Genomic DNA, 17688 nt, shown 5'->3' with positions numbered 1-17688 from the left:
TTAATATTTAAATCTTAGCGGGTCCCACCCCGACCGGAGATGGCAGCTGCCATTGGAGTGGGGTGATACCATTTTTCAAAATCTTCCTCAAAATACATCTCTAGGTACGAGGTTTTATTGGAGAAGCTCAAAAAAGCCACGAGAATTTATGCTCACGTCCTTTTGTCATCCCTTTTGTCAGGCTGCAAATTATTGGAGCAACGACGGGTGAAATTCACCTGCTGCGGTACCACTGGTATTGCTTCTCCAGGTTTCATCATTTTGCAGCACGGCTGACACTAACAGTGGGCTTGTTCTATTGTGGGGCGCATCTAAATCAGCCCTGATAGCAGCCTGTGTCTTTACCACACGAGAAGAGTAAAGACCCGATCCAGAAGTTTCTAGAATAGTGGGTGTGGAGCTGGTTGTTTTAACTAAGTTGAAGAGATCAAATCGGCGGGAATAGGATGACCCACCAGCGGTAAACGGCGGGGAAGGGATTCCGGTGAACTCTTGCACCATTGCACGGAAATTCGTAGTGTCGGTTGTGAGAACGGTGGTGGGGGCTCTCCGTGAGGCTCTAGTTCTCTTCTTTGTGGTGGCTTTGGGATGTAAAACCCCGGATGAACGAATTGGGATTTGGTTTTGGGTGGGTTCCGCGGCGGCGGGTTGAGATGTCCCGGAGTTGGAAGGGTTGAAAGTGTAATCGGAGGGGAAATCGTAGAAAGGGGAGGAGGGGAGGAGGTGGGTCTGGTAGGAATTGGGGTTGAAGAAAAGTGGGGGCGGCGGTGGCGGCGGGGGAAAAGGCTGATGAGAGTCGTAATCTTCATCGCCGCCGCTGGAGGATTGCAAACTTGGGCTGCCGGAATCCATGTGTGAAGGTGGTTTGAGGGAATCAAAATGGAAATCTTTTAGTTGTCATTCAGTTGGAAGCGAAAAGGGTGAGGTGGGTGTGTCTAAAAAGAAGTGAAAACGCATAGATTGGAATAGATATGTACTAATAATGAGATGGAAGATCTAAGCATGGGCTAAGCCAAAGGAGAAAAAGGGTATAGCCATTAGGGGAGGAACGCTAGGGTTTTTTTTTTCTTTTGAAGAGGTGGACGATGGGTATTTGAATTAAGAGGGTTTGAGAAGTGAAGAAGACGCGTGGACCCGCCCTTTCAGAAAGGGGTTGCTAGCGACGGGTCAAACATGTCTTTTTGCTTAGTTTCCACGCCTTTATAAAAAATGTTTCGTTGTCTAGCTTTGATATTATTTATAACTGTTCAAACTCACCATTACAAGATATTGTCCTTTCTTGGAGTTTTCTCTGATATCATTGGTAACAATTCAAGTCTACTAGAAGTTATTGTCATTTTTTTTTGTTTTTCCTTACCGACTTTCTTGGTGGGTTTTCTCTAATACAATTTGTATCCAAAGATATTATCTTTTTTGGGTTTTTCCTTATGGGTTTTCTGTGTGAGTTTTTCCTTACGAACTTTCTTCGTGAGCACACCTCTCGATTTCCACACCCTTATAAGAAATGTTTCGGTGTCTAGCTTTGATACCATTTACAACAATTCAACCTCACCACCACAAGATATTATTCTTTTTGGCTTTTCCCTTACAAGTTTTTCCTCCGCTCGGTGTCAAGCTCTGATACCATTTATAATAGTCAAGGCCAACCACTAGAAAATACTGTCATTTTTCGAGTTTTCCGTTCTAAGCATTCTTTCAAAGTTTTAAAACTGGGAAGTTTTGTTGTTCCCTCCAATCGATACGAGATCTCACAATCATAAAGTCAAAAAAAGATTATTATAAGAAATATTTGGTTGTCACCATTATTAAAGTAAATAAAAGAATAGTATATAGTATAATTTGTGAACCTTCATATAAATCAAATTTGATGTAAAATGTGCTATCCAGACCATAGAATAATTAATAAACATATAATTTATAACAAACAAATTCACTTGCCAACAATAAAAACTCAACGGTTGCTCGTGAACCTTTGTTCTTATATATATATATATATATATAATATAAATGAAATTAAAATATTAATATTAGACCACCAACACGTCATAATTCCGCAACATAAATAAATAAATAAATAAATAATCAATATATTATAACGTCGATATGACATATTTTAGCCTTATTAAGAGACAGAATTTCCCCCATGAATTAAGGAACACTCGATGTTTTCATCATAATAATTCATTTTAATACATGTTTATTTAACTTCATTTATTTACAAAATTAAAAAAGAAAAAAAAAAAGAAAAGGGAATCCTGTATCCAGATCAGCCTTTGACTTAGTCAAAGCTCAGAAATATAAGATCAAGCTAGCTATGATTGAGAGCTACACCAGAGAATCTTTCTTCTAAGAAAATAAAATCCATATATGACAATTCAGCAATAATATTCATAATTACAGTAGATGAAATATTCGAATTATTATTATTTATATAAATAAAAAAAACAGAAATAAATCCATAAACGAAGTAACACCTGGAAGAAACAAGGTTATACTTACAGATTTAGGGCAGGAGATGTCGTTGTCATGGTGTGTACCCTGGATGGATCAAATAAGGCGTATCCTACAAAACCCTAAACCCTAAATTGAGGCCATACATACACACAGGAGACAACGGGCGGCTCCATTTCTCCACTCCTTAGTGCGCTTACTTGTCGACACCTTTTAACAAGACTCCAAAGGGTTCCATTGCACGTTGGCTTGCTTTGGATGTGCACGCGTGGGGGGGTGGGTGAGTTTGTTTCTGTATATCTTTTGATCGTCTTGGCTATTGCTGTTCCGATATCTCGGGCCTTTTTGGCTGTTGGCTGTGGTTGGTGGACTATTTCTTAGGCCCTTTTGGCCTTGTCACGAGTATAATTGACCATTTCTGGCTTGCATGGCTAGCGGGCTTGGGCTCAAGAAATAAGATAATGGTATGATATATAATGTTTACTTTGGCTTTTGATTTATCTAACCAAAACATGATCTTTCTCTTAATTAGCTAATGTGGGACTACTCGTTTCAATAATCATTAACAATCCTCCCCTCAAATAAAATACATCATACCTATGACCTATGAAACATGCGACAATAATACACCATACTTGAGGCTTATGAAACCCGTGAGCAGCCTCCCTTTAGCTGAGGCTTGACCCCTTTCTTTAGAGCTCTTGAACAAAGTACACCCATGGTAACACTTGAGTCACTTTTAACTGGGACTACTTATTTCAATAATCATCAACGATCCTCCCCTCGGACAAAATACACCACACCTGAGGACTTTCGATAACCTCTCCTTAATTGAGGCTCCACTCCTTTTTTTGGAGCTCTTGAACAAAGTACACTATTTATTCAACACTGGGTCAATTTTGATTACATCTTTGAGACTCACAAGTTCTTTGTTTGACATGGTTAAATTAAGGGCATAACTCTAATACCATGTTAGAGCTATGACCCTCCAAAATGGTATGATATTGCCCACTTTGAGCATAAGCTCTCGTAGCTTTACTTTTTGTTTACCCAAAAAGTCTATGATACCAATAGTGAGGGGGTTCCTTATCTATGATCTCCCTCTTGATTAATCAATACTTGGAAAAGAAACATGTGATACATGAGACTACGTCCACATAAAACTCCTCAATACATGGATTGAAGCACGTTAAGGTAGACGTGACTAAAACTCCAAATATTGGATACACCACGCAGAGTTGAAGGTATGTAAAAGCATGTAGGTTCCATACAGCTTGATTGCGATGAAGATACTCTAAAACCCATATGGGAAAGATGGTGGAAAAGGTGTTGCAAGAACGAAGGAATAAGGTTGGATCATAAATCCCTTCTCCTTTACGTGTTAGCCACCAAATACGCATCCCTATCTCTATCTCAGCCTTGAATCCCAAGGCTTGACCCCATGTGAGGCACCAAATACCAAGCCCTTCCTTCCATTTCAAGCTCTCCCATATGATCACACCTCGTCGTTGAGGCCACAACCACCGCCGCTTTATACATTTGCATGCCATCCTCATTTCCTTCACTTTGCGTAGCTCTTCAAACAACCACCAAACCAAAGCTCTCCTCCTCCTCCACCTCCACCTCCACCTCCACCTCCACCTCCACCTCCTTGCTTTGTCGGTGTGGTTGTCTTTTAGAACAAGGAAAGTGTTGCATACATGTACCCGTACTTGTCATTCTAAACCCACACAAATGGACCCCAATATGCCCTAAATTTTAACCTTATTATTATTTTTATCATTAGGATTATAAAAGAAAAAGCCAAATCCAGCTTTAGATGCCACACTGTTTTTATAAGTTGAAAACTTTGACTGCATTTTTCTTTTGCAATATCTTGAAAAGCTTTTTATTTGTATTTTAATAAACCCCTAAATATATTGCTTTTCTTTCGGCAACTCAATCCCCTAATATTGTGTCTCGAATGAAGATGGATTCTTTGTTCCGTCTCACTTAATATAAATATATTTTCAATATATATATATAGAGGCCCTTTCATGACTTCTTAACCTGAAATGGCAAATGGCTGGAAAGAAGAAAATTTCCTTTTTTTAGGGTACCCCTGGAAATAGATCTAGTGGAAATGGAGTGAAGCCTCTAGCTCGGAAAATTAGAGCACATGACTACGAACCACGGTGTCACGAGTTGAAATTCCTCCTCGCCCACATCTGACTAAAAAAGGAAAAGACTTTTCTAGCCCCCGCTCCATGCGTAGACATCTCTATCTGAATCGCATAAATGTAGAAGGAATTTTGGAATATGAAGAGGGGTTGGATGGGAGAAAGAAAATTAGAATTTTGGAAAGTCAATTTAGGAAGTAGCTAGGAGAGGTCGTGCGCCAAAAGATTAAATTTTCTTTTCAATGTCTAAAATAAAAATAAATAAATAAATAAATAAATAAATCAATGGATGTCCGGTGGTTGGCCTTGCACTCTTTACTTTTTCAGATTTTCCGAATATATCTTTGCCTCACCTTACACTAGGATAATTTTTAATATCACACCCTTTTAAAACTCTACCCTATTTTATAAATATCTTATTTAAAACTCAAACGCTTCAGGTTTAGGATTTAGATTCAGTGCTCGTGCGTCTCGACATTCTTCTGCAGACAAAGTCACATTGCTTACACCCTACATACCAACCCAACATAGAATTACTCCAAACCAAACACGTCACGGAAAATAAAAATTAACCATGGAGCCACCCAAACACAAAGTTGTTAGTATAAATAGTAATTTTTAATTTTTTAAATCTTTTTTAGTCATCTTATCATTAAAATTACTCTCATCTGAATATAGACAAAAGTATATTTTTCTAAGTTCACTTCAGAGGCTTTAAAGATGCTATCATTTTTAGGGACTATTTTCTAGTACCAATCACAAAGCTAATCTTAATTTATGATTTGTGGGTCCCATGCAAAAAATAAGGTAACAGGTTCCTAATTATATATATAAAAATAATAATAATAAAATATAAAATTTAAACTCAAATATCGTTAGTAATCTTTAATGTAGCTTTTTCATAAAATTTATATTATATAGTTCATTAATGCATAATACATTTAAGCATCTAATTTCAAACAAAAAAAAATAAACATATATTGGAATAATTCATAAATCATGCATGTTTTGTAACACAATGAAGGCAATAAAAAAAAATAAAAAATAAAAAAAGGTGGGAAGGGAAATTTAAAATAATAATGGAGAAATAAATTTTACAAAATAAAATTAAAAAAAAATTAATGGATTATTGTTTGTAGCGATATTGAATTAAGAAGAGTGTAAAGCGCGTGCCGACCCACACCACACCGACAGCTTTAGGGAGACAAAAAGTCCACATTTTTGTTACAATGTTTTTGTATGTATATTTAAATTTTTTATATTAATTTCAAATTTTGAATATGTCATTTTTTTTAATCACTATTAAATATTTTTAATTTTCATAATAAATTAAAAAAATTAGCTCAAACCCAAATAAAAATTAATAATAACTCAACACAATTTTTAAATTAGGTGGTCCAGATTGGTCGAATTCTCTCGAGATAAACAACACTATCCACAAAAAAACAAAAAAAAAACCCTAAATTTGCGAGGAATATTATTTAAAAAAATCTTATTTATCTACTTAACATATTACACTACTAAAATCTCATAAAACTCAAATATCAAACATTCATAAGACATAATACATCTGTTATAACTATTAGATATTCTTAAAAATTAAAAATATCTCTATAAAAAAAAACAAAAAAAAAAAACCCTAAATTTGCGGAAAATACTAAAAACCCTTTTAATTAAAATTTTCTAAACCTGTTTTTTTTGGCTGCTTCCTGGGAATTAAGCTGTAATCCGGTTTAACAAACCAATTGCTTTTGTTTTTGGCCCTAATTATGAAAAGAAATTTATTAATTTAGAGACTAGTTTTGATCATCTGGTGTGTATGTATTAATGCGAAGAAGATGATAGTGATATCACTTTATAAGAGAAGCATATTAAAATTATAATAAATCAATGTCCCAATCCTACCAATCATTTTTTACCAATATCATTAATTCATTACCACTGTTATTATGTCTCAATTATTTCAATTCAGAGGATGAGGTGAATATAAAGAATGTTCTCATTAATAATGCCTTACCTTTTACCTTTTATGTACTATGCTTATTTCCATAATTTTATGACCATCTTATACCAATACCAGTCTTTTTAGCATATGTTGTGATAATTGGTGTAAAAGAAAAGAAAGGGATGTTACCTTTACCATAAATGTTTTGTTTTCCTCTCCAACCAACGACGTGAGACCTCATAATCCATCCCTTTGGAGCTCAGTGTTCTCGCTGGCACACTGCTCCGTGTCTGGCTCTAATACCATTTGTAACAGTCTAAGCCCATCACTACCAGATATTGTCCTCCCTAATGTGGAATCTCACCCAATGAGAAGAATCCTAAAGATAGAATGACTAAGAAATGCTCGAAAGAAATGAAAAATTACTACTTGTACTAATAAAGTGCAACTTTCTTTTCAATGGTTCAGTCATAAGAACTTCATGGTCAACTTTACTTGACTCAATTCTACCTTGGATGACCACTTGCAAAACATGCATATTTAGTCTCGTTATCACATATTTAGTCTTCTTTTTCAAAAAAAAAAAAAAAGAAAAAAAAAATCATAATTTTTACCTAATCTTGTTGATTACTTGAAGAATACAATTCTTTTTAATAGAATATTCATTTAATGACAAATTTTCAAACTGCGTAATATTGTCAATGGTTAAGGAAGTAATACATACTTATAGTCAGAATCTTCCTTCTAATTAAAAGACTTAATTACCTAATACCTAAATTAACATATAATAATAAAGCTAATTAATTAAGGGAAAATATGATTAAAGGCAAGAAAAAACATTTTATTATTTTATTATTAAAATAGAATATTATATTACAGAAAACCCACATTTTTTTTTAATTTTATTTTAATATAAAGTCGAATACATTGAGCCCTTGATTAGGGGTCTAATCTCCACCTAACAAAAATTAAGGTTGGGCCACGAGAGAACGACAGAGGAATTTATCGCATTTAATTATTTTTCCACCCAATTAATACACGTTGCATACAGTATATTTTTTATTGTTGAAGAAATTAAATAATATTAAAATAAAATTTAATAAGAAAATGAGGATTATACGTAGATTAAACCTTGTTTAATTAAGGAATAATTAATCTAAAGTGCACCAGACAAGACCAACTTAATCATGCACCTCTCTTTTAAAAAAGAAATTGAGATGCTCTGTTCTTATGTGAACCGGGTCCACCAAATTTGGTGGTAAGATCCGGGTCTCTTTTTATTTAATATTACATGTAATTCAATCCAATAATTAATTAATAAATAAAAAGCAGTAAAATTCATATTATACAATAAAATAGAATGGAAATGGGTAGGGACGCTGTATTTGTTTACATATTAATGGCGCCCTCACTTGAATTCCTTTTTGTATTATTTAAAGAAACTAACACTAAATAGTCTGCTTTCACCCGTTATATATAGTCATCAGCTTCGTGATTTTCAATTGCGTCTATTCGGGAGAGATTTTCACACCTTTAGAAGGAATATTTCATTCTTCTCACCTCACGCTCTATCCTTCTTTGAGTCTAGAGTCAGCCTCATAGTTTTGAAACGCGGTATACTATAGAGAGATTTTCACACTACTGTCTACTAGTTAGAAGTTTTTATGCCCTTATAAGAAATGTTTTGTTCCTCTCTCACCTCACATTCTATTCTTCTTAGGGCTTAACGTCTGTAAAATGCGTCTACTAAGGAGAGATTTTCACACCCTTTTAATAAAAAAATACTTTGTTCCCCTCACCTTACAATCTACCCTTTCTGGGGCCTATCGTCCTCGTTGACGAATTTCAAAACGCGTCTAATAGGGAGAGATTTCCACACTCCTATAAGGAAGGCTGTCCAGTGTCACGCTTTGATACCATCTGGGTTTTTCCTTCCGAGCTTCTCTTCAAGGTTTTAAAACATGTCTATTAGAGAGAGGTTTCCACACTTTCGTTCTCGTCGATGCTCGAGAATAGGGAATTGGATTAGTTTACTTGGTTTCAAGTAAGAGTTAGCAGAATTGGTTAAGAAGTATTAAGGGGGAGGTCTTTGTTTTGAAAGATTAGTGGAGCAGAGGAAATAATTGAAGAGCTCTCTGTTCCTGTATATATAACAAGAATCTGCTCCATTTCCACTCACCCACCCACCTGAGACTCCATTTCCCTTCCTTTCCTTCTCCTTCCTCCATTAGTTTCCCGTCAAGCTTGCAACTCAAGAAAGGAGGTATGATCCTATTTTTGTTACCCTTTTTTATACATCTTTAATGCATTCTTCTCTTGGCTTCTCACCCTTTCATTTCATTGTTTGTCGGTCCTCAAGTTTCTTTCGTTTAAATGAATGAACCCAACAATGGTTCTGGATTTGATCAAAGAAAAACGCCGCCGCTCACTGACCTGAACGACGGCGGCGATAGAGAAGTTTCAGGGGGAAAAAACAATACGTTACTGAATTAAGGAACTTGTTTGGATTAATCTGTGTTCTTCGATCTGTCTCTGCCTAGAAACTTTAACACCGTCGGAATTGCTCTGTTTTTTCTCTGTTTTATCTACAGGAACTAATTGCAGAGATAATTATGGAAAAAGAAGCCGATTTCTCTCGTTGTGGTTTTATGAGAGGGGTTTTCCAGCGACGGTGCAAATGGTTGAAGAAAACCTCTGTGCATTCATTACCCACAAACAACACCGAACCAGTCGACTTAAAAGTACCCAAAACAGAGAACCCAACAAGGAAGAGCCGGAGCTCTGTTTCCGACGATGCGCCAACAGCCAGAAACTCAGTGGAACAAGATCAAAAGACACCGAAAAAACCCACTTTGGATCAACCAAGGCCCTCGATTTCTCAACAAAAGAATCAAAGTCGAAGGCCTTCCGATGCTGCAAGAAGCTCCACATCGTCCTCCAATGGCTCTGCACAAACCAGAGCGATCAATTCCCAGCAACAATTGACCGAACCCAGAACCCACATCCGTACATCTTTAAGTAATGGCGCGGTTTTGGGTAATTTGAAGCAAGCTGGAGGTGGGAATCTGTCGGCAAACAACAGTCCAAGGCTGAAAGAGATGAACTCAAGTCCAAGACTTGGAGGTAATAACATGGGGAACATAATTCGGAGAAATTCATGTGAATTCCGACAGATTCAAGGCGTGAGAGGTAAATTAGAACCGGATGTTTTGAAATCCATGGGAAATGAGGCATACAAAAAGGGGAAATATGAAGAAGCATTGGCTTTGTATAATAGAGCAATAGATTTGGATTCAGAGAACGCCGTTTACTACAGCAACAAAGGAGCTGCTCTGATTGGCTTAAATCGTTTGATGGAAGCCATTGAAGAATGCAAAAAAGCATTAAAGATTCAGCCTTCTTATCAAAGAGCCCATCAACGTCTAGCCACTATCTACCTCAGGTAATAATACGAATCTCTGTTCTTATTTCTGGGTTCAAAACTTGTCCGCCATTTGAAAGCTCAGCCACCACGAATTGCCATTTTGCTTATTACAGAACTGGAGAGCCTGAGAAAGCACTGGATCACATGGAACAATCCGGCTCATACAGTGACATAAACGACATGAACAAAGCTCGTGCACTTCAGAGTTGCCTGAGTAGGTGTATTGAAGCAAGAAAGTTACAAGAATGGGACACTCTGTTCAAAGAGACCAATTATGCAATTTCCTCTGTTTCTTGTTCAGCTTATAAACTCTATGCCCTGCAAGCTGAGGCATTGTTGAAGCTCCATAGACATTTAGAGGCATATTCCATTTACCAAAAGGGCCAAACCCTAATGGCTAACACTCTAACCAAGTCATTTAGTTTATCTGATAGCGCCCTTATTTTATCCATCGAGGCACAAGTTTACATGACCATGGGCAGGTTAGAAGAAAGGGATCAAAATGATCTTCAAATTATGACTTGGGAACTTCGTTTCAGAGAGTAATAAGTTTTGGGGTTTTGTGAATTTTTTACAGGTTTGAGGAAGCAGTGGAAGCAGCTGAAAAATCAACACAGCTTGATCCAACCAACAGGGAAGCAAGTAGAGTGGCAAAATGGGCTAAGTTCATTTCATCAGCTCGATTGAGAGGCAATCTACTTTTCAAGGAATCTAGATTCTCTGAGGCATGTATTGCATATAGTGAAGGACTAGAAAACGACCCATATAACTCAATTTTGTTATGCAATCGAGCCGCTTGTCGATCGAAGCTCGGGCAGTATGAGAAAGCTGTTGAAGATTGCACTGCAGCTCTCCACGCACAGCCATGTTACAGTAAAGCCAGACTCCGCAGGGCTGATTGCAATGCTAAAGTAAGTAAATTTTGCCTCAAAAGAACTTCCTTATTTGATGCTCATTTTGGTTATTTCTAAAGATTTGTCCCAATTTTGTGACCAGATGGAACGATGGGAGGCTTCAATTCAAGATTATGAGGTTTTGATAAGAGAAACACCAGGAAATGAGGAAGTGGGGAGGGCTCTGTTCGAGGCGAAGCTTCAACTCAGAAAGCAGCATGGGGAGGACGTCAAAGACATGAAATTTGGGTCCAATTTAGTGTCTATTTCTAGCTACGAGCGGTTTAGACACTTCGTTACTTCTCCTGGTAAGTAAGTGCAGAAGAAAAGTGATGCATCCATGTAAAGTTGTCTGTTTTTTGAAGTTTTGAATTGGCAGGGATGTGTGTGGCTCTGTTTTGCAACAAAGGCAACCAAAAACAGGGGTTGGAAGTGTTGGAGCAGGTTTACAAGAGGTTTCCATCAGTAAACTTTCTCAAGGTAAGAATCTACTGAATACTTAGTTGAGATTGTGATGTTAGAATGCTGAATTTGGGAGAGTTTCAGGTGGAGATAGAAGATCATCCTTATTTGGCGAAGTTGGAGAAAGTGAGTGCTATTCCAGCTTTTAAGATATACAGAAATGGAAGAATAGTGAAGGAGATTGCAGCCTCTGAACCCCATTCATTAGAGAGCTTAGTGAAGTTGTGCAGCAGTTGAGTTGAAGCAGAAGCTTAGAGAAACAGAGGAAAACCAGAAGATTTGTTTTTGTTTACAACAGATTGGGGTACTCCAATGGAGTCGCCGCCATTGGGCTTTAGACAACCCTTTATTGGTTTTGTTTTTTGAGATTTCTTTCTTTTGTTCATATGTATATATGATTGATGAAATTGGAATGAAAAAGACTTTGTCTTGCTTTCGTACGGGAATGATTTAAGGATGGGTATATGAATAGACCGAAACCATATCTGAAGGAAAGCGATTTTGAGGATATAATGGTTAAGAAAAACATAATTAAAAGTCATTATCTATACGAACATGGTGCACTTTCCTTTTCGGTGACTCAATCATAGTGACTCGATGGTTAAGAGTGAGATCTCATATCAGTTGGAGAGGGGAACGAAACATTCCTTATAAGGGTATGGAAACTTCTCCCTAATAGACGCGTTTTAAAAGATCATGAGGTTGACTGCGATACGTAACGGGTTAAAGTGGACAATATCTGCTAGCAGTGGCCTTGGGGTGTTACAAATTACCTCAGAGCTCACTAAACAGTACGAGGCACTAGCGGAGTAGGGCTAGACGCTCTCCATAGTAGACACAATTTAAAACCGTGAGGCTAACGACGATGCGTAACAGGCCAGAGCGGACAATATTTGCTAACGGTGGGTTTGTACTATTACAAATGGTATCAGAGCTAGTCACCAGACGATGCAAGGCACCGGTTGGAGTAGGGCTAGACCTCTCCATAGTAGACGCGTTTTAAAACTATGAATCTAACGACGATATATAACGGGTCAAAGGAGACAATATCTACTAGCGGTGGGCTTGGGCTGTTACAAATGGTATCAGAGTCAGTCACTGGACGGTGCGAGGCACTGGTTGGAGTAGGGCTAGACTCTCTCCATAGTAGACGCGTTTTCAAACTATGAGACTGACGGTGATACATAACGGATCAAAGCGGACAACTTCTACTAGCAATGAGCTTGGGCTGTTACATTAAGTGTACTATCTACCTAAGAATTTTCTTGAGATGTATGTGAGTATGGACGAATCGTGCTCGAATAACTCATATTGGTCCATGAGAATAGTCTACCATCTTAAAAAGTGAAAAACAGGTAATGTGACCATGTTGTATAAAAGAATGTCAGGGTCATCGGGGGCCAAATTCGGATTCTAAGTCCTCATTCAAAACCTCACGTATATCTAAACAAATACATGGAATAAACAAATATATGTGTGGAGAGGGGGATTGGTGAGTTGGGAATATTAGGTGGATCCATGCATGAGGATCTCCATATTAATTCCAATGCAGAGGCGTTACACCTTCCTGCTAAAACATCTGCCTCTCTTTCACAACTTCTCTAGACCTTTCATCTGTATTCACTTCATTGATCAAAACAAACACACAAAAGAGAATTTGATTTGACTTCGTTTTACAATGGACAATTAAAGCCAAGATCTGTGGGTAGAGCTGTAGCTGCTCAATCCAAGTCTGGACCCACAGGAATTCCCTTTTGTTTTTTACTCTCATTTGGATTCTTTTCAAGAACTTCTCTCATATCTTCATTTCATTACCTTGATTCCCACAACAATTCTCTGTTCTAAAGCAATGGAGGCTCAAAACCATGCCACTGATGAATCTGTCTCCTCTGGGCCTTGTGTGGATTTTCAGCTCAACTTCAAGAACAACCCAACTAACCATGATACCACTTCTGCCAATTCCTCTAATGTTAGTTCTTTTCTTGCCTTCAAAAGCTTCATTTTGATTGGTTTAATCCATGTTTAAGTGAGTTCGTTGATGTTTGAATGATCAGGTGGGCTTGGGATTGGAACTGGGATTGGGAGCAGCTCATTCAGATCAAGATAGCTATCATCAAGCCTATCAAAACAGTAATCCAGGCCTTGGAAACTTCTCTCCTCTCCAGGATTTGTCTCTGTAGGTCAACTTCTTCCTGTTATTTTGATTAAATCTATGAATGATCACGGGTTTATAAGTAAAGAATACACCTCCATTGATATGAGACCTTTGGAGAAGCCCAAAGTAAAGTCACGAGAGTTTATGCTCAAAGTGGACGATATCATACCATTGTGGAGAGTCGTGATTCCTAACCTAGTATTTGAGTCATATTCTTAACTTAGTCATGTCAATAGAATCTTCAAATGTCGAACAAAGAAGTTGTGAGCTTCGAAAGTATAGTCAAAAGTAACTCAACTGTCGAACATAGGGTGAACTTTGTTCGAGGAGCCACGATTAAGGGGAGGTTGTTCGAAGGCTCCATAGGCTATGGGGAAGGCTCTGTACACTGTTATTGGATGAAATCTATGAACTTTTAACAAATTTATATGCTTATTATGAACTTTTTTTTAGAACTCTAAACATGCGTTCCACCGGCACCAGCCCACATAGCGTCAACATTACTAACGTTTATCAGAACTGGGTAAGACGGCAGCAGGCACACTCCCACAATCCCATGCCTTTCAGGTATTCTAAGTTTTTCAAGTTCTTCAAATTCCTTATTTGAGAATGGACTTGGTTCATATATGTTGTGAAACATCTTAGGCTGCAGTCCGGGATGAATTCATACCATGATGATCGACCCGAAGCACCAAAACTTAGAAAGGTCGAACCTTTTTTTTCTAACCATGAGTTGAACTATACTCAAGTTATCATCTTTTTGATCTTACCGACTTAAATTTTGTTAGAGAGCTCGAGATGATGATGCTGCTCTAACGCATTGCACCGTTAGAGAGTCGTTGTCGTCACAGACTTCCCTATACACCAAGGTAACACATTTACATAGTGTGGATTTACAGAGAAAAAGTTTTATGGCAGAAAACTTGTAGGGTGGAACAGGGAAATTTGGGAGAATGAAGAATCAATCGGCTCATGTTTCGTCTTTAATTGCTGCGAAGAGGAACCCATCGGATGGCAGGTTGTTCTTATTATAAACCTAATTGGTTGCTTCAAATTTCTTATTATGATTAAATTTTGGTTCATTTCTTCAGGCCTACCAACTCTGTTTATGATATCATGTTTGAAGAAGTTGGTCTACCAATGGATCCTCATCTTCGCCTCTTTTCCCCCCTTTAATTTTCATTATCTCTTATATTTATATCACTTATGTACGAACAATTTCACTCCATTCGAATGACGCACATCATAGATCGATACAAGTTCACAATTTTCTATGCATGTTGAGTTTATCTCTTTTCATTTTTTCCTTATCAGACTATTAATGGCTCATTGACTAAGAGGGAAAAAAGATAGATTGGTCTCGGGATTTGCCTTCCTAACCAACACATTTTTAAATTGTGAGACTGACGGCTACATATAATAAGCTAAAATGGACAATATCTACTAGCAGTGAACTTAAGTTGTTACTATATCAATACTATCAAAAATGGTTGATTTAATTTAAAAAGAAAAGAAATAAATATAGAAATTGACCATGGAACAACAAATAAACAAAAAAGATATTCCAACTCGGAAATTCATGGGTTGGTTTGACGTGGTCGCCCAATCACATTACCGAACAGCGACCGAGAACCGACCCAAGTTCAACATCGTCCGGCGTGTCTATTAATGGGACCCATCACATCACAAAGTACCCACTAACAACCAATAACAACCTTCCATTTTAAAACCTGTTTCTCCCAATATTCCACGTGGATTAACTATCCTACTTGAACTGTCCTGTTTTCCGGGATTCCGATGCTCTGTTTCATAAATCTTCGTGAGTTTTCTCAGCAACCAAACAAAACAGTGAACCAGTTTCAGCTACATTGTATGTGGTCATCCCTTTGTCTATATAATTCCATGGGGTGATTTTATAATTTAACTTTGTGGGAAGAACAAGAAAGATCTGAAGCAGAACAGAGGAGACGAGGTAGAGGTACCATTATGAGATGTTTTGGATATTCCTTAATGTATTACGATCTTATGATCTTTGTTTCACGTCTTCGATATGTTTTTATGAAATCCCCTGCTCAATTTCCACTTATTAAGAGTAAATTTTTTAACTCTGGGATCAGGTTGGGGTTCCTTATTCAATTCGTGTCTCATGCTGCTATTGTTGGCTTCGTGGGCGCCTGCCATCACCATTGCTCTCCAACAAGTCAAAGTATAACAGTCCAAGTCCACCGCTACTATATATGGTTTTTTTTAGATTTTTCCTTCCGAACTTCCCCTCAACATTTTTAAAACGGGTATGTTGGGGAGAGGTTTTCACACACTTTATAAGGAATGTTTCGTTCCCCTCTTCAACCAACGTGGGATCTCACAATCTACCCCCTTGGGGGCCTAGCGTCCTCGCTGGCATACCGCCCGGTGTTTAGCATTGATACCATTTGTATCAGCCCAAGCCCACCGCTAGTAGATATTGTCTTATTTGGATTTTTCCTTCCAGGAAGTCCACCGCTACCAAATATTGTCTTATTTGGATTTTCCCTTCCAAGCTTCCTCTCAAGGTTTTTAAAACGCGTCCGCTAGGGAGAAGTTTCCACGCCCTTATAAGGAATGTTTCGTTCCCTTCTCTAATCTATATGGGCTCCCACACAAAAGCTTTCTTGGAATAAAGTTCAGTAGAGATTTTTTGTGTCAGTGTTCTGAATCTCTTGTTTGGATTTCTAGGAAGCCATTGCAATTGGAACAAGGAAATGATAGCAATGGGGGTCATGAATGTTGTTGGTTCAATGACTTCCTGCTATGCAGCAACATGTTAGAAAAGAAACAAGAGCAAACTTCTCAGAACAAGAGCCTTATTTGACTGCCTAAGTATCCTAAATATCATGTACTTGTCAAGTTATTGTATCCATATCTTGGACAACTATAAATGGTATCAAACCCAGACACCAAACGGTGTGCCAGTGAGAACACTGACCTTCCAAGAGAGGTGGATTGTGAGATCCCACATTGGTTGGAGAAGGGAACAAATCATTTTTTATAAGAGTGTGAAAACCTCTCCCTAGTAGACGCGTTTAAAATCGTAAAGTTTACGGCATTACATAACGGGTCAAAGCAAACAATATTTACTAGCGGTGGGTTTGAACAGTTACAAATGGTATCAGAGCCAAACACTAGTCATGCAGTGACCTACCTGGTTTGGAAGATCTAAATGGGAGACTCAAGAAAACAGAAATTCAGGCAAAAACTACACCATTTACAGAATCAGCATGACTAGTTTTGAGCAACAGCAAAATAGAAGAACATTGGACAACAATATCAATACGTGATCAATGAACTTTGAGAGTAAAATCTCCTAACCTGAAGTTATGTTGGTGAATGAAAACAGCTCATTTAAGCAAATCCCGGACCCGTGGTGATCAACAAGCTTCACGCATCACTCAAGATTGAGTTATCTTGTTCTTTTCACTGAATTATGTATCACCTAATACAACAGTGGAATTAACACAAATCATCACAGCATTTGAAGTTGTTCTTTAGAATTTAACCCAAAAAAAAAAGTTGAAGCAACTGGCAGCAGCCAATATCATGCAAAACAAGGCAAACCCACCGTAGAGAATGTGGCCCTAATGGAAGGGAAATTTGAATGAATACCCACATGGTCATAAATGATAATTAATCAACGGAATCCAACAAAAAAAGCAATAGAACAGAGAAGGATTAGGGTTTGGATTGTAGGAGTGAGTGAGGACAGAACACAATCGAGGGGCTCCCCCACGCACATACAAACACACACAAACAGTGTAATATACGAAGTACGAACCTAAAAGCCAACTGTGCGCTCTGTTGTAATAAAAACAAAGGGGCTTCTGAGCTGCTACTGCTGCTCCTGCCGCTGGACGTCGGTGGAGAGCATCAAACGACAGTTGGCTGGCCGCTTGCATTTTTGCGTCTCCCCATTTCCCTATTCCCCAATCCACTGTCGACACCGCTTCGAGACGCTGGTCGACTCGTGGGTGTCCTTCAGAAGATGATCGATTCGCGGGTATTTCTCTACACCAATTAATTTTTATTCTTTACCATCACAATTTCTGTTATATTTAAAAATTTAATCTTTGGTCATTTTATATAGTAACCATGTAAAGATGCACATTAGTATAAGAATTTAAGGCCATATTTATAGTTTTTTTTTTTTTTTTTTTTTTTTTTTT

At 37.7% G+C, this 17688-nt stretch overlaps 3 protein-coding genes and 1 long non-coding RNA gene across 4 annotated transcripts; 2 read left to right on the top strand and 2 right to left on the bottom strand.

Annotated features, from left to right (window-relative positions):
- Positions 1-96: 96 nt before the first annotated feature.
- LOC111476479 lies at positions 97-1059 on the bottom strand. Its single transcript, XM_023120152.1, has one exon. It carries the CDS (start codon positions 850-852, stop codon positions 190-192), a length of 663 nt encoding a protein of 220 aa, XP_022975920.1. The 5' UTR covers positions 853-1059; the 3' UTR covers positions 97-189.
- A 7603-nt stretch (positions 1060-8662) lies between these two features.
- LOC111476477 (TPR repeat-containing thioredoxin TTL1-like) lies at positions 8663-11797 on the top strand. The gene is made up of 7 exons (XM_023120149.1): positions 8663-8818; positions 9147-9997; positions 10093-10461; positions 10557-10890; positions 10976-11180; positions 11252-11352; positions 11419-11797. Exons 2-7 carry the CDS (start codon positions 9168-9170, stop codon positions 11569-11571), a joined length of 1992 nt encoding a protein of 663 aa, XP_022975917.1. The 5' UTR covers positions 8663-8818; positions 9147-9167; the 3' UTR covers positions 11572-11797.
- Positions 11798-12222: 425 nt separating this feature from the next.
- Positions 12223-14769, top strand: LOC111476478. The gene is made up of 7 exons (XM_023120151.1): positions 12223-13303; positions 13389-13510; positions 13943-14056; positions 14135-14195; positions 14278-14358; positions 14419-14507; positions 14581-14769. The coding sequence occupies exons 1-7, from the start codon at positions 13184-13186 to the stop codon at positions 14663-14665; spliced, it is 672 nt and encodes a 223-aa protein (XP_022975919.1). The 5' UTR covers positions 12223-13183; the 3' UTR covers positions 14666-14769.
- Positions 14770-16712: 1943 nt separating this feature from the next.
- LOC111476481 lies at positions 16713-17278 on the bottom strand. The gene is made up of 2 exons (XR_002717082.1): positions 17136-17278; positions 16713-16961 (listed from the first exon to the last, which is right to left on the bottom strand). It is a non-coding gene; the product is annotated as an uncharacterized LOC111476481 (long non-coding RNA).
- Positions 17279-17688: the final 410 nt, after the last annotated feature.

Source organism: Cucurbita maxima, unplaced genomic scaffold, assembly GCF_002738345.1.
Source record: "Cucurbita maxima cultivar Rimu unplaced genomic scaffold, Cmax_1.0 Cma_Scf00003, whole genome shotgun sequence".
NCBI classification, from domain to species: domain Eukaryota; kingdom Viridiplantae; phylum Streptophyta; class Magnoliopsida; order Cucurbitales; family Cucurbitaceae; genus Cucurbita; species Cucurbita maxima.
The sequence above is the reverse complement of the archived record's forward strand: the minus strand, read 5'-3'. Positions and strand labels throughout refer to the sequence as shown.